General features: G+C 37.6%; 2 protein-coding genes across 11 annotated transcripts in view; both read left to right on the plus strand.

Annotated features, from left to right (window-relative positions):
• LOC138060864 (poly(A) RNA polymerase GLD2-like) overlaps window positions 1-9,526 on the plus strand; it is a 45,694-nt gene extending 36,168 nt beyond the window's left edge. For 9 of the 10 annotated variants that reach the window (XM_068926454.1, XM_068926448.1, XM_068926453.1 and 6 more), the window contains 3 exons: window positions 2,548-2,639; window positions 6,945-7,024; window positions 8,390-9,526. In XM_068926454.1, the coding sequence (XP_068782555.1) occupies window positions 2,548-2,639; window positions 6,945-7,024; window positions 8,390-8,464 (247 nt within the window). In that variant the 3' untranslated portion in view covers window positions 8,465-9,526. Of the gene's footprint in view, window positions 1-2,547; window positions 2,640-6,944; window positions 7,117-8,389 lie in introns of all 10 variants that reach the window. The other variant, XM_068926451.1, reaches the window with a different exon arrangement.
• Window positions 9,527-13,449: 3,923 nt separating this feature from the next.
• Window positions 13,450-14,408, plus strand: part of LOC138064193 (cardiomyopathy-associated protein 5-like) — a 48,299-nt gene continuing 47,340 nt past the window's right edge. Inside the window, exon 1 of the mRNA XM_068925793.1 lies at window positions 13,450-13,595. Coding sequence (XP_068781894.1) covers window positions 13,450-13,595 — 146 coding nt within the window. The remainder of the gene's footprint in view (window positions 13,596-14,408) is intronic.

Raw genomic sequence — 14,408 nt, forward strand, 5'->3', positions numbered from 1 at the left:
GTATAACTAGCCTGCCACAGAGTTCAAGTCTTGAAGTCTGCATAACGTTTCACATGATTCAGCAGGCTAAAAGTGTGCTTTTAGCACTGTTTTAGCTTTCAGTGTTTCACGTTATCAGAGCTCTGCTGATTATCCAGCAAATCTGAAAAAGTATAAAAATGTATGGAGGGATTCTCCAAAGAAAATGTTTGGAAGCTTGTCCCATGTTTACCAGGCCCCCTTAAGAGTGAGTGTCTGATTTCACTTGCGCAGCTGTGAGTGAAGGCAGCAGGTTTTCGCTTGGCTGGCTTTTTACAAAGTGAGACCTTGAAGCAAGGCCTTGCTTCTCTGTCCTGAAGATATGGCTAGGGAACTAGAGATTACCATTTGGGCATTTGGGACCCTACTTCTTTGATATTTATTGTTTTTAAGTTATGTAACAGTTGTTTAAGAGCATTCACTAATGAAGATATATTTGTTTGGATGTGATAGAAAGTCAGTTACATTATCTTGACAAAATATATAGTTGCTCTTAGCTCTCTTCAGGGCAGAATTGGTCAGGTAGTAAAGTGATCATCTTTTTTTAATAGAAATACTAAGTGTATTTGCAATTTTTACCTAGTTTAATGAGGGTATTTATGCGAGTAATTTGAGGTCATAAGAATGCTCAAGAAAACAATACTGCTTGTTTTAACCAAACACAGATCAAATACTCTGCATAACTTTTTACTGGCCTGGGTCTCTCCGATTTCTTAAATTAGGCTTTTAGGCAAAGCAGACGATGTGGACAGTCAGCTGCTTCTGCTCATGATCAATGTTCTGGAGCAGCAGCTCAAGTTTCTTCAATGCTCGAGCCACTTGATTTTGTTTGTTTCTTTTAAGCAATTCATCTTAATTTCTTGTTAACTTGCCTTGATGATAGGTTATTAAAAAGACATGATGGCTTGATGTGCAGCAAAGTATTTGGTACTTCACAGTATTTCTAATTCTCGCAAATGTGGTTTACTTTGGGAATTAAGAGGGAGAGTGATAGATTAGAATGAAAGCTTGCTTTGCTTTGAATCTTTGAATGCTAGAAATGATCATCAATGTCTGTACTATTTTTTATCAAGAGAAATCTAAATATACACAGATGCGTATGAATAAGTGATCTGAGGTATCCTAAAGTATGCTTTATGTACTGTGTCCTGCAACCTTTTGAAATATCCAAAAAAAAAAAAAAAACCAACCCAACCTTATTCGTATTCTTAAATAGTAGAAGAATAATGCATATGTTCTGCTATGGAAGTACAGTTATTCAAACAGCTGACTTTCATAAGTGGCTTTAATCATGAGTTGTTTCCAAACTAATTTGTAGAATCTGTGGGGGCAGATTATTAGCTGGTGTAAACTCTTATCACCATTGACTTAATGGAGTTATGACAGCTGAGCTATGACCTAAGAAGCACAGAATTCTTCCAAATTTATCTGATTGATTTACAGATTGTATTTTGATTTACAGTTGATATTTCCATAGCTGCAGAATGTCAATTATACTCAGCCAGGTTCCTCTCTCTTTGCATTATGGCAAAAGATTCATACTGTCCATACTTTTACGTCCAGTCAGTGGTACATTTAAAAAAAAAAAAAAAAAAACACAGTGCTGCTAGCAGCACACTACCCATCTATTTCTAATCATCATCTAGTGGCAGAGGATGGGAGGGGGTGACCCACTTCACATTCATGCCCTTTTGCTGATATGGTAATTTCCTGGTTTAGTTAAGAGCAGCTGGGAACTGGCTGTGCAGGATTGGTTAAGAGCATAAAATTGCAAATATTTTGATTTGGTTTCCATTACTTTTGACATATAGTTGTGCCAAGCACATGTATCATAAAGATTTCCCTCTAAACTGTACTGCTGTTTCCTCTTTGGTAAGATCACTTCGTATGTTTTTGCTATTATAAAATTGTACGCAGAAAGTAGGTTATCTTCAAATGTGTATTTGTTGCACTGACATTACAGCTGTAGAGGATCTAAATTGTAGCATATACAAAGTATAAATGCTTTCTAGTAAGTTCCTTGCAGCAGGAATGCTGACCTGTAAGCATGCTATCTTTATATTGACTCATCGAATACTTTGTAATGGAATTCAGTAAGTAACTTCATCTGCACTTAAATTTGTTATCTTCCTTTCTCCCCACAGAAAATTCTGAAAGATAGATTTACAAAGTTCTGATTTCTTTTGAATTTAGAAAAAAATGTAGGTTTACATTCTAAAGTTGACATTGTTTTTTGAAAAAATTATGCTGTCATGAATGTAGGCTACTCATGGAAACCTGTGGAAACTTTCTATTTTGAAGATATCTTCATAAATGTCTGTTTGTGGAAAAATGTTTCTCATTTCCTACCCATCATTCCTTACTCATATTGTGAAGATTAATTTGTTACACTCTGTTACAGATTATTATAAAGTACTGTGCTATTCAGGATTATGACATAGCAGTTTTACATCTTTTTAAAGTAAACTGATGCTACTCATTCAGAATCAAAAGTTTCTAAGGTCTGTAAACTGTTTTCCTTTTCCCTAGTTGGAGCCATCAAATGATTTCAGTTCGTGAGGCCAAAGCTATTCCAAGACCTGATGGTATTGAATGGAGAAACAAATTTATTTGTGTAGAAGGTAAAATGTAAAGCTGCATCATCATTTTTAACGGTTAAGACCCTAAACACCTGAATCTGTCACTTGGACTTTACCTCAATCACATTTTAATAGTGAACACATGACACTTTTGTAGAAAACTGGGTGTTACCAATGTGGATTGTTTTGCAGTTATGTAACAGAGTCTCTCTAAAAACATTTGAGAAGGAAGCTTTAAGTTCTATAGTGTTTAAAAATAGTGCTCCTGACCTTTTCTTGAAGAGGGCTCATTGCCCTGTTACTTTTGGAACAGGGATCAGGACTTTGAGAAGGAATGGCCTTTATGACAGTAATGTGTGTTTTGCTGTTCTATAAAAATAGTTTTCAGTTTTGCCAAGTTTAACAAGCTTCTGCAAAAAGACAGTGGGCACATATTTAGATTCCTCTCTAAGAATGTATCTTTGTTCTAATAATGCTCTGGTGTCTCAAGTTCTAGCAGTGACCAATTGTGCATATGTTGATCCCTTTGTGGGCACTATTTTTGACTGGCTTATGAATGTACAGTCTCCACAGTAACTATATGATGTTCCCCAGAACTAGAGGGGTAAACCTAGGCTTCCTTTTGGAGTTGCAGCTCTCGGACATCTTAGCTGAGGTCAGAGGGGAGAATGAAAAGAAAAGCAGGAAGGGGACTGGGCGCTACAGTGTAAAACAGTTAACACAAGCAAGTAAGAAAGTGAGAGTAAGCAAGCAAGCGAGTGAGTAAGCAAGTGAGAATCAGAAGGCAGCAGGTGAAGGGAAATTGGTTGGACCATGGATGAGGAACCACGGTGGAGTGGGAGCAGAATTAGAACAGTGGCTTAGGACACAGAGGTGAAGAGGAAAGGTCTGAAAGGACGGAGGGAGCCTCAACCCTGGGTCTCAATGGGAGACTCGCTCAGGATCAGGAGATCAAGAGTAAAGTTTTAGGATAAATGAGGATTGGAACTTGAAGAGGAGCCAAATGGTATGGGAAGAATTGTTAGAAACTGGGCAAGTTGTGGGGGGAATAAGGCAGAAGCCCAGTGGTTAGACACAAACATTCCTCAGAGTTCTTGGGGGTGCATGTGTGTGTATGCACACAATTTCCTCCATTAGTGCTGCTCTTTGCAGAGAATAATTACCTACTGGTGAAGTCAGTTATTCTGTGGAGTAGAGCTATCCAACTTAGCTGTAATCATATGGATGAGAGTGCGAAGCCATATGGTAGAATTTCTGTTCTTTGTCTTCTGGAAAAAAATGACTACCAGTCATAGGGAAAAGTACACTGAAAGCTGTTAAAAAGATTGAGGTGGCAAAGTCAAGTGTGCAGAGTTAAGAAATGTGAGAAATAAAGAGTATCTGCACAGCCGAAGTGAATCGGGGTAGCGTAGTGCAGACATTGCCAAGGTACCGCCGTTCTGAATGTGGGAGGTGGCAATGTTCTGCAGCTGTGTCTGCTGCTCTCACATGGTGCTGGGCCGGGCTGGTGTAGGGGGCTGTTTTAGTCTCTCTCTCTCTCTGGACATTAGAAAGTGGCTGAATAATTAGGGCTTTCTTCCATTTGGTTGGAAAATAGAATCTCAGCACAGAAATTAGGCATTTAAGGATTTGTATTAAATCTGCTCGTTTACATATAACGTTTTCTTATGAGTGCTTTTTCCATTTGAACTATTGAAGAAGCAAATACCTATAGTTGGCACATCTGATTCTTTCCTGTTACCATGTGCTTCCAGACTTTATTAGCAGGTTTAATCCTTACATATCAAGTTTTTATTAATAAATATGAAGTGGAAAATTAGATTTCCTATTTCAACTCAGAGCAGGTTCTATCTCTATAACAGCTGCGAAGATGAACTAGTTTAACAGAAAGCATATAGATAAACTTCTCTGTCCTGTGAGGAAGAGAAGCTTTTAAAAGCTAGCTAAACATATTGACATATTCTAGTTTTCAAGTTTTTATCAGATTTTTAGTGGACTAAAATTTCAGTAATTGTTTTTACTTATTGCATGTTATTAAAAAAATATATTTTTAAAATATATGGTAGTAGATCATAGAAATCTGCCTGCAAGTTGCCATAATTCTACATGTAGCACTATATTTAAGCTTGTTGGGGAAAAAAAGTTGTATTCTGTTTTAATTTCTTGTAATGTGCCTTAATAATGATTCTCACTTGCATTTCTGCTGTTTGAGAAACAAATGTAGTATGGATGCTTTTTTCAGATACTTTAGGATATGGCAAGCTACTACCATTATGGGGATACCAAGGACGCTGCTTTTAGCAAACGTCTGGGAACATCTCTCGTCAGAAGCTCTAAACTGCTAGTGACTATTCTGGTTTTAGTCTAACTCTTATCTATTTCAAAAAATATCGTATGTTCTCCTTTTGGAAAAAAAAAAAGAGTTTAGAAAAGCTATAAACTTGGCAGTTCTGTAAGACAATTCATTGACAGTCATTTAGGGAAAACTGTCTGTGCTGTGCCTGATTGGTGCCTGTATGCATAAATCTTTCAGCTCCATGAGAATTTAATTCACGTTAAGTTAAATTCCTTTCTAAAAATAATTCTTCAGACCTTGTTTTGCTGCTGTTTTGAAATTTTATGGCTTCCTGTATTTTTGTTTGGGAAGCTGATCCCCTTCCCTCAGGGGTATCATAGTGTTGAAGTTGTTTCACTTTTCTTTTAATTCTGTGTGGAAAAAAATAACTTATGAGAGAGTCTTACTGTCCTGATGCTTAGAAAATGTTAGGAGTGTAAAAAGTTGTTGATGGCAAAATTATTCTTGCTACGTTCCAGGGAATGAGTTTGTCTTTTGACAGTTGGTAAATATGCCTGAAGAATAAAGGGAAGATGATGTGAGTCAGCTTTTGTGGCTGGGAAGAGAGCCTTTTCTTTTTTCCCCACTGTCAGTTTTAGAAGACTGTGCAGCTTTGCACTTGTTACTCTCAGAAAGTATTTCTTTGATACAACATTAAATGCATAAACATCCTAGCATTAAAGAAACAATCAACATCAAATATAATAAATGTGGAAGGAATGCTCTACTGCTTCACATGGTAAGGGATATGGAATTCTTAGCAGCAGTAGGTCATTTTATTTGATTGCTGGTATTCTGCTCCAATGTGATGCTTCAGTATATGATGCACTCTAAAGTAAAATAAATCTGCCTGTAAACATCCACTAAAATACTTAGCAAGTACTTTGAAGAGAAACCTTCCAGAAATATGCTAAATGCAACATTTATTGCTTGGAACAATCTCCTTGATTGCGAATTTAAATAGCATTCAGTATTAAAAGCCCACTGTCATGAAACATGTTCCAGATTTGAGTCCCAGTCTCCATAATGTCAAAATCCCTTCTGATGTCTTTTAATGCTTTATTTCACTCTATATGTCTCTATCTAAATAAAAGGAATTCATAACCAACTGAATGTAAGAGTTACCTGACTTAGCAAAGACTCCTGTTGTTCCCTGGCCCTTAAGGACTTCCATGCGTTCTGCCAGTGTGAAATATGCTGCATGTTATTTAAGCATTTCTCTAGTAAGGCAAGAAAAGACTGTATAAAATCTGTTTTGCAGTGCATTGTAATGAATAGTCTCTGCATCATAATTCTTTAGTATCTGTTTATTTACTGTAATGTAGGCAACCATGTGAGTAGCAAGGAGTACTTTTAAATCTGTCAATATAAAAAAAAAGTTCCAAAGTACTGATTATGCTGGCAAAAAGTGCATGAACATCACATAAATTTTTGGTTCATTGGAAACAGAAAAGGAAAGTCTCAAAATTGTCAACTTATGAATAGATAATGTAGGATAGATTTGAATTGATAACATACATATTTTTTAACTAGTTAATACTTTTTATGTAAAAAGTTGTAAATATTTTACTAAACTTTTTGTATTTCACTGAGAAGATGTTGAATGAGATAAATCTAAAGTGGACAGTTCCAAGAGGGGAGTATGTGCAGTAAAGTTGCAAAACATTGTAATAGGCAAAATCATATTCTGATATGTCATCTCAAACTATTAAGCAGTCACAGATAATTACAGATGCATGAATTCAGCACAGCCATAGCGTGCTTTGATGGAAATAATCTGATTTTATTGCAACTTACATTAATATTAGTGTGTTCAGGGTCTGGGGGTTTTGGGGGAGGAATGAATAGTATGTTATACATAGAGATGCAGAAGCAAAGCAGAATAAGCTGCCAAAAACCCTCTTGGGATGTAATATGTTGACTTCTCTGTTTTTTCTGCCTGATTACTTGCTCAGTGAAGACAGCTTAATGCTAGTGTTCTTAACACTTAATGTTTGTGTTTGATCTTGCAGAGCCTTTTGATGGGACAAACACAGCTAGAGCTGTACATGAAAAACAGAAGTTTGACATTATCAAAGATGAATTTATGAAGGTAAAAATTGCGTCCACTTTAATTTTTCCAGGCACTTTGGTCTTCAAGATATTTGTGTGAATGGTGGTCAGTGAACCTGCCTGTTTCTGATGGTATGATTGCTTTTATAATTTGTTTTTTGTACATATGCATATATGTGTGTGTGTGTATTTATATGTGTATATATATACAAGAATTTATTCTGAAAAATTTTGAGGATAACTATATAGCAAAAGTATTTATTAATGTCTGTATGCCATTAAGAATCTGGCTGAAATGGTCGTTAAAATAGTAAACCTTTTGTCTCAGAATTATCGATTTTACACCTGAAAATATTTTAATAATTGTCGATAGCTTTAGAATCACAACTTTATCTGCGTTCATTATTTCAAAACTGTATATGTGTGTCTGTCTCCTAATTTGTTGGAAGCATTCCATTTCCCAACAAAAAGAAGGAAATGAATGCCAGATATTTGCAACAAAACAAATGTCTTTATATAGTTGGAAAAGAGTAACTTTTTGCTTTGCAGTTCTGTTCAGAAAAGTTACCTGGTAATTTGGGTTCACAGTCTGTGAAATCAGAGTGAACTCTCTTTTCAGAGTTCTCAATTTAAAAATTGGTTTTAAAGCTGTGTGGCTTTTGGAGGGGGGAGGGGAGGAAGGGGGGAAGTCCTAGCAGTTTTTTAGTTCAAAATATCTGGAAGCCTAATGCTAGCGTATTATGGTCATGAAAACATTTCCTCCTTATTAGGAACCATAAGGAATGACAGTTGCTTAAAACAAGTACTTATGAATGTCTTACACTTTTTTTTTTTTTTTTGGTAAAGGAATCTGTTTGTCTCGTTGCCATTGAGAGCTGATTCTTCCCGTGAGGGGATTTCATTACACATTGTGGTTAAAAGGAATTCTGCATAAAGATGGGAGGTTCAGTGCAATTATTTGCAGGTTCATGGCCTGATATGACAGAGTTGTTCTGGAATCCAGGACAGAATACAGAAATTGGGAATAACCTATTTTAAAGACACACTTATAGGCTCTGGAAATGTCAGAGGATAACTTCTTATTAGGTGCTTTCATATGTGTACATTTGAGACAATTATTTTTCAGGTAGAATATCAATGTAATGCTTAAAGAATATTAACATCTCAGTCTCTGCATATCCTCTGTCCCTTGAAAGGACATGCATTTCTCAATGGTTCATTGCATTTTGTATATCTTTGGATTCTCCCTCCTTAAGAAAGAAATCCCTTTCCAAGAGAGAAAAAGGATCAACCTTTTTTTTGTTTGTTTTTGTGGATCTGTGGGGCTTACTGCTTACAATGGTATTTAAGTATTAATGGCAAAGAAAATTTAGCCTTTTAAAACCTTGTACTTTTTTTTCCCCAGTCTTGGCAGATATTACGAGACAAGAAAGACTTGAACTGTGTATTACCTTTAAGAACAACCATACAGAAAAGATAACCAACTTCTTTCATTTTTCTCCTTATTGGATCCTGCTGAAATAAAGAACAGTATCAAAATGAAGATGCAGTTACCCCCTGGTTTTTTATGACGTGTTTTTTCTCTTTAAACTTTTGTTAAGGAAATGTTTATAAGAAAGATTGCATATTTTATTATTGACATTTGTTAATACAGCTGTTCATTGAAAGATACGTTTTCTGAAAATGCTTGCATTGTTGACTTCTAGAAGAGACTGTTGTGACTCAAAAAGCAGCCCACAGGAATAAATCCATTTTAAGGAAAGTATTGGAATATATTGACTTGTTGTTTCCATAATCTGTGTAATCATTAATTCAGACACATTTAACCATGAAATAAAGGAATTCAGAGCTAAACAATGTACGAGTCTGACTATCCTTAAGGCATTGCACACAATACACACTTCCTGATGAACAGATAGCCTGTGCTTTACATCTGCTTAACGCAGTATGCACTTTTGCTCAACTTGGCACCTTCCAATTTTATTTTCCTTTTACATGGAACAACAAGCAACAGTTTATGAAAATTAAACTAGATTATATTTGGTAGTGTTCTGGATACCAGAAACCATGTAATCTAAACTGGAGTTTTCAAGCAGCAGATCTACTACAAAGAAGTTGAAATAAAAAAATGACAAATCAGTATATGTAAATACTTCATATTCACACAGAATTGTGCAGATACCTTTTAGTGCTTCCTTTTACATATTCGAAGTAGTAGTGATGTCTGCAAACAAACAACCCTTCCCCCCACTACAGTAAGCTGGGCTTTTGTTTTAATTTTGTGTAAATATTTGTAAATTGGTGAGCTACTGTAAATTAAATTTAAATAAGTAATCTTGAAAATTTTAGCTTTTCCAAAAAAAGTTGTGAAACTTCTTTTAGACCTGCTGTAGCACAGTTTGTGCCTCTCATGTATTTGTTATTGAAGACCAATTCATTGTTAAAACTGTACTTATCATTGATGTCAAATTCATATTTTCATTTTTTTAAGTATAATATTTTGTATGGTGTCCAGTGGAATAAAGTTTATATGGAAAATACAGCTTTTTTTCTAGTTTGATGTTATTTTGTATTGGATATTTTAAATATTTCTTATTTCCTATAACTATGTAGAAAAGGAAACGTTGTGTATAGATCAAGGTCCTTTTTAAAAATCATAAACTTCTATATCGCTGTTTTGCACTGCATCTCTGTCTAGGTAAAAGTTTCATCCTCTGCTGCTTCTAGTGAGACTCTGAAAGCACTTATAGCAATGTAAAATAACAACAAGCAATGTTGTTTCTTGTGCACAGTTTACTTTTTAATTTATTTCAAATTTTTGAATTTAGAAGTTCTAGAAACTGTAAACTATTTGCCTACTGTGAGGTTGCTTAGTGCGCACACTTGATCGTGGTCTAGTCTAATATTTTGGCTTGCTTTTTAAAATAGCTTCCTTCTACAGTTTAACAGTCTTTTCAGTTTTATCAGAGCCTGGTAATCCACAAAAACGTTCTCATTCCATATATATGTTCCCTCTCACTACCCGTCCCCTTCCTAAGGTGGTAGACTTGGTCTCAATGAAACAGTCACTTTATAAATGACCTGTTTTGAGTAAAACGCAGCCAAAGTTTTTAGTACAGTCGTGTCTGGATTCTAAGATGCTCTGGAAGCCCTAGATGGATTTTTATAATATGACCTTCTTTTAAAAGGTGGTGACACTTTGTCTACAAAACTTTCTCTAAATAAGATAAATAGGAAGGGGGGACAGATGTGTTCAAAATTGGGAAAAATGCATTTTTGAGTGAGCTGGATATGAAGTATGAAACTGTATATGTATGTCTATCTCATAAGACTTTGCATCTGAGAACTTTGCAGCAGAAAGAAAAATAAACATCACCTAAAGGAGTTAACATATCCCACAGTTTAATTTATTGTGCTATGTTTGAAGTTGCTTCTTTGCATCTCTTAAAATAGACAAAAAAATTTCTCTCATATCTTCCTGCAGCCTGATAACAATTGGCCTATAGACCCACCAACTGGTTCACCTGGCAAAAGCACGGTGCGGCAGTACTTTCATATGAGGAAGAGCAGTCTGAGTGATTCCAAAAGCAAGTTTTACCAAATCTGATATTGTAGTATTCTGCCCTCAAGCCAAACAAAAGCAGCAGCGCTTTCTGTGGCGATGCCAGACAACTGGAACGACAATCAGTGAATGTAATGAGGCTTGTTATGTGGTGGGCTGTAACTTTTGACAGAAAATATCAGATAGAATATCAGAAGATAAACTGGTTTGGGATGTGGGTGGAGGTTCTACATAGGCTGAAGGTGTTGAGAGAAGATTTAATGACCTAGATTTTTATCTATTCTGGGCAGATATCCAGAGTGAGAAATCCATTAATGGCTATCATAAATCCTAGTGTTAATGCAAAGTTTTCCCTTTCTCCTCAACTTCAAAATAAAAACCTTGGTGTACTCCTGTACTCCCTATAGGGACTTAAGAATAGTTTTCTGGGAGACCTTCTGTAAAAGGTCTGCTTTTCATGGCTGACCAAGGTCTCGCTGTCTGTGCAAGATGACAGCATTTCTGAGGCTTCTCACTGCTTTAGTTCAGCTCTGTTATTTTAGGAGCAGCTTGGACTAGTAATTTTGGTATTGGTCTTACTTTTATCACTTTTATGATGTCAGAATGATATTTGTCACTTTATATGATGTCAGAAATTGCTAATGTCTCATACAGGATTTTAGGAACTCTCTTTAGTCTTCTAGTAGTGCTTTTAATAGAGGCTCAGATTTGTATGGGAGAGCCAAATGACTTTGGGAGCAAGAGCTTCCCATTTGATAACAGTAGTACCAAAATTGTCATAGGCTGTGTACTGTGAAACCTAAAGTTCATATTACTGATTTCTTACTCTTAGTTCTCCTTAAATGTGCTTTAAACCAACTTGGGGGAAAAAATAGCATCAAATAAAGCATATATAATGTAATCTGTTTATCTTAAGGTGTTTTCATGTTATGAGAGGCTGTTTTTAAGAAATCCTTTACAAATAATTCAATGTATAATGGTTTTGTGAATCAAACTGAAGGGTGACATGGTGATTTAGGAGAAATAGAGGGAAACGTTTATCCAGCAGCCGTAGTAAATGGATGCAAGAGGAATTGTAGTTAACCTAAAATAGCCATTGCGAAGAGCATCCTGAATGTCTGTTTGGAAGCAATGCTTCGCTTGAGCTTAGATTTTTGGACCCAATTCATGCTATATTTGGGGTTAAATGTAAGTCTATCAAAGAATGTCAGTCTTGATCCAATGGGCTCTTCTTCTTGCTTTGGGGACCTCATGTATGTTTTGTAGTTTTTTTTTTTTTTTCACTAGGAATTCTTTTGCTCTGTTAATTCCTGTATGTATTGATGTGCATCTCTCATTCTTATATTTATTATGCAAAGACTATGATGCTTGTAAGAGGAGCATGAAAGAGTATGCTATTTTGGTCTACTTACGGATAAAATTAAGTTGTGAGAAATACGGAAGGGGGAACACTAGCTCTGAAAATAATTTGAATGGGTCCTGGTAAAAGGATTGTCACCTTCCTCTTGCTGTGTTGAAGATTGAATCAAAACTTGTGTAATGTACATATTCTTCCTCTATAAGCATTTCTGCAAGACTGCAATACTGTTGTCTTCCATATATAAGGAATGCCTTAAAAGCAAAATATTCATTGTGCTGTGTTCTCTGTCACTGTGCTCATAATAAAATCTGGAGTTTAATTTTAGTATCCATTTCTAGGACACTTGTTTAAGAAATCATGTTTTGGTGTAGAGTATGCCTTGTAAATTGTGTACCATAGGCCTCTGTGGGTCAGTTAGCAGAATTTTTTTTTTTTCCTGTACATGCTGTTTAGGAAATATTTTACAATTTGTCAGTAGACTTTGAATTTTGCATCGCAGGGAAAGCTTGTACTTGGAAATACCTGCTTGTGTATTTCTGTTCTTACAACCCTAGGATGAGTTTGCTGATTGATTTACAACCAGCCATTTATTTGAGGAATCAAAAAAGGAAAAATGGGAATAGATTTATGCTGGGTATATACAGTATCTGATACCTGACCAAGTTTGGAAGTTCTTTATTTATAATCTGAGTCTGTGTCTCTCTCCGTTATTTTAAAAAAAAAAAAAAAAAGATTTCTTTGGAAATGTTTCTGTTTCATCTGTGAAAAGCACTGCATTTTGTATGAAAACGGAGAATAATAAAGGACAAACTTAAACTCTAAATATTGATATTGTTTGTCTTTGCTTCCAGTTAATATTGGTTCCAGTCTGTTGGAAGAAGGAGGAGAGGAAGTTTGAAAAGCCCTGTGAATTAATGCCTCAGCAAATTTAGGGGTTCAAATACATTCCCTGCATGTTGTTAAAAATTACAGTGCATCTGATACCTCTTACAGCACTGTATTAATTATTAAATATGTGTGTGCTAGGCTCATCTGCTAGTATCTGACCTTTCTAAACCGCCTAGCCTGGAAGCCTTCTGAATCCCTAGGTGGGCTCAGAGCTGCAACATGCTTTTGAACATATTAAATCCACCTTTTTGTTGGGGCACCGGAAAAATGTGTGCATTGCAGCCTGTGCTCCTCAGACCTGGTGGGGGCAGGTCTGTCGGGGTCCCAGCTCCTTCCTTGCTGCAGGTGCCTCCGTGGGGGGCTGCTCGATGGCAGCAGCAGCGATGGTGAGCGGAGCAGGTGGCCCCGAAGAGCTTCTGGAGCGCCGGTTTTGTGCCACCGTGGGCTCTGCCACGTGCACTGGCACCCGGTTGGTGCTAGGACCCAGGGTCGTCGCAGCAGCGACTCAGTGCTGTAACTTTGCTGCCTGCTATTTAAAGCCTGCCCTGAGTCAGGAGAAGCGAGCACTGCTGGGCATGACAGTTGCTTCAGGCAACCCTGGGGAGGACAGGGTCGGGGGTAAAAATCACCGGCGAGGGCCTGAGCTACAAACGGCATGGAGGGTTACCGCGGCGCGGAGTGCGACAGGGCGTCCGAGACCTCGTCCGTCCTAGAGGATGAAGAGGAGGAGGAGGAGGAAGAGGAGGAGGAGGAGGAAGAGGAGGCTGTAGATCCTGAGGAAGCAGAGGAGCTGACTAACAGGTACAGCCTCCTTGGAGAGGCGTGCAGCCTTGGACGGAGCCGACAGCTTGGGTGCAGAGCACAGCCCTGGGCAAACGCTCGCGTTTGGGCCTAGTTTGGGCTTTTTGCCTTCCCCCCCCCCCCCTTTCCTTTCCCCTTTTCCTCTTTTTGACCGCAGCCACTAAAACATGTGGGTGGTGATAATGGGGGGTGTTTGTGATGAATGCAGCTGTAATTAGGTTTTATGCAATAAGTGCCTACTCTTAGCTCACTGAAAGCTTTTCTATTTAAAGTGCCTTCGGCATGCCAGCTCCAGTGGCATTGCCCTCTGCTCCTCCCTTTCTGGCTGCTTCTTTGTCACATATTGATCTTAAATACTCTGGAGAGCTGCCCATCAGTGAGAAAATGGTCAAATATTGTAACGGTGCATTTTAATTTGTTCCTTCTACTGTCCTTTCTTTTCCTTCCCGCTTGTCCCTCCCTCTTCGGTCTCTCCTTTCCCAAAAAAGGAAAAATTGGTTCTAAGCACTCTCCGCCAAGGATCCAGATTTGTGTGGCTGATTTTGGGGCTGGAATGAGGAATATGACATTGTTTTGAATTATTAACAAGCCTTGCGCAGAAACTGTGTGTTGTCCTCATGTTGCATTCCTGCCATAAGGAGAAGGCGGAGAGAGAAAGTGGCTCGGCTCGGCTCGGCGCGTGTAGGATGTGGCTCTGCTGCGCGCGGAGCTGCCTGCAATTCGATCCCCGCGGGCAGGCTCCCTTGGCCACGCCAACCGGGCCGGCGCCAAGAGGAGACGGTGCGGCCTGAGAGTCCACCGAGGTGTATCACG

This window comes from Struthio camelus, chromosome W (genome assembly GCF_040807025.1).
Source record: "Struthio camelus isolate bStrCam1 chromosome W, bStrCam1.hap1, whole genome shotgun sequence".
NCBI classification, from domain to species: domain Eukaryota; kingdom Metazoa; phylum Chordata; class Aves; order Struthioniformes; family Struthionidae; genus Struthio; species Struthio camelus.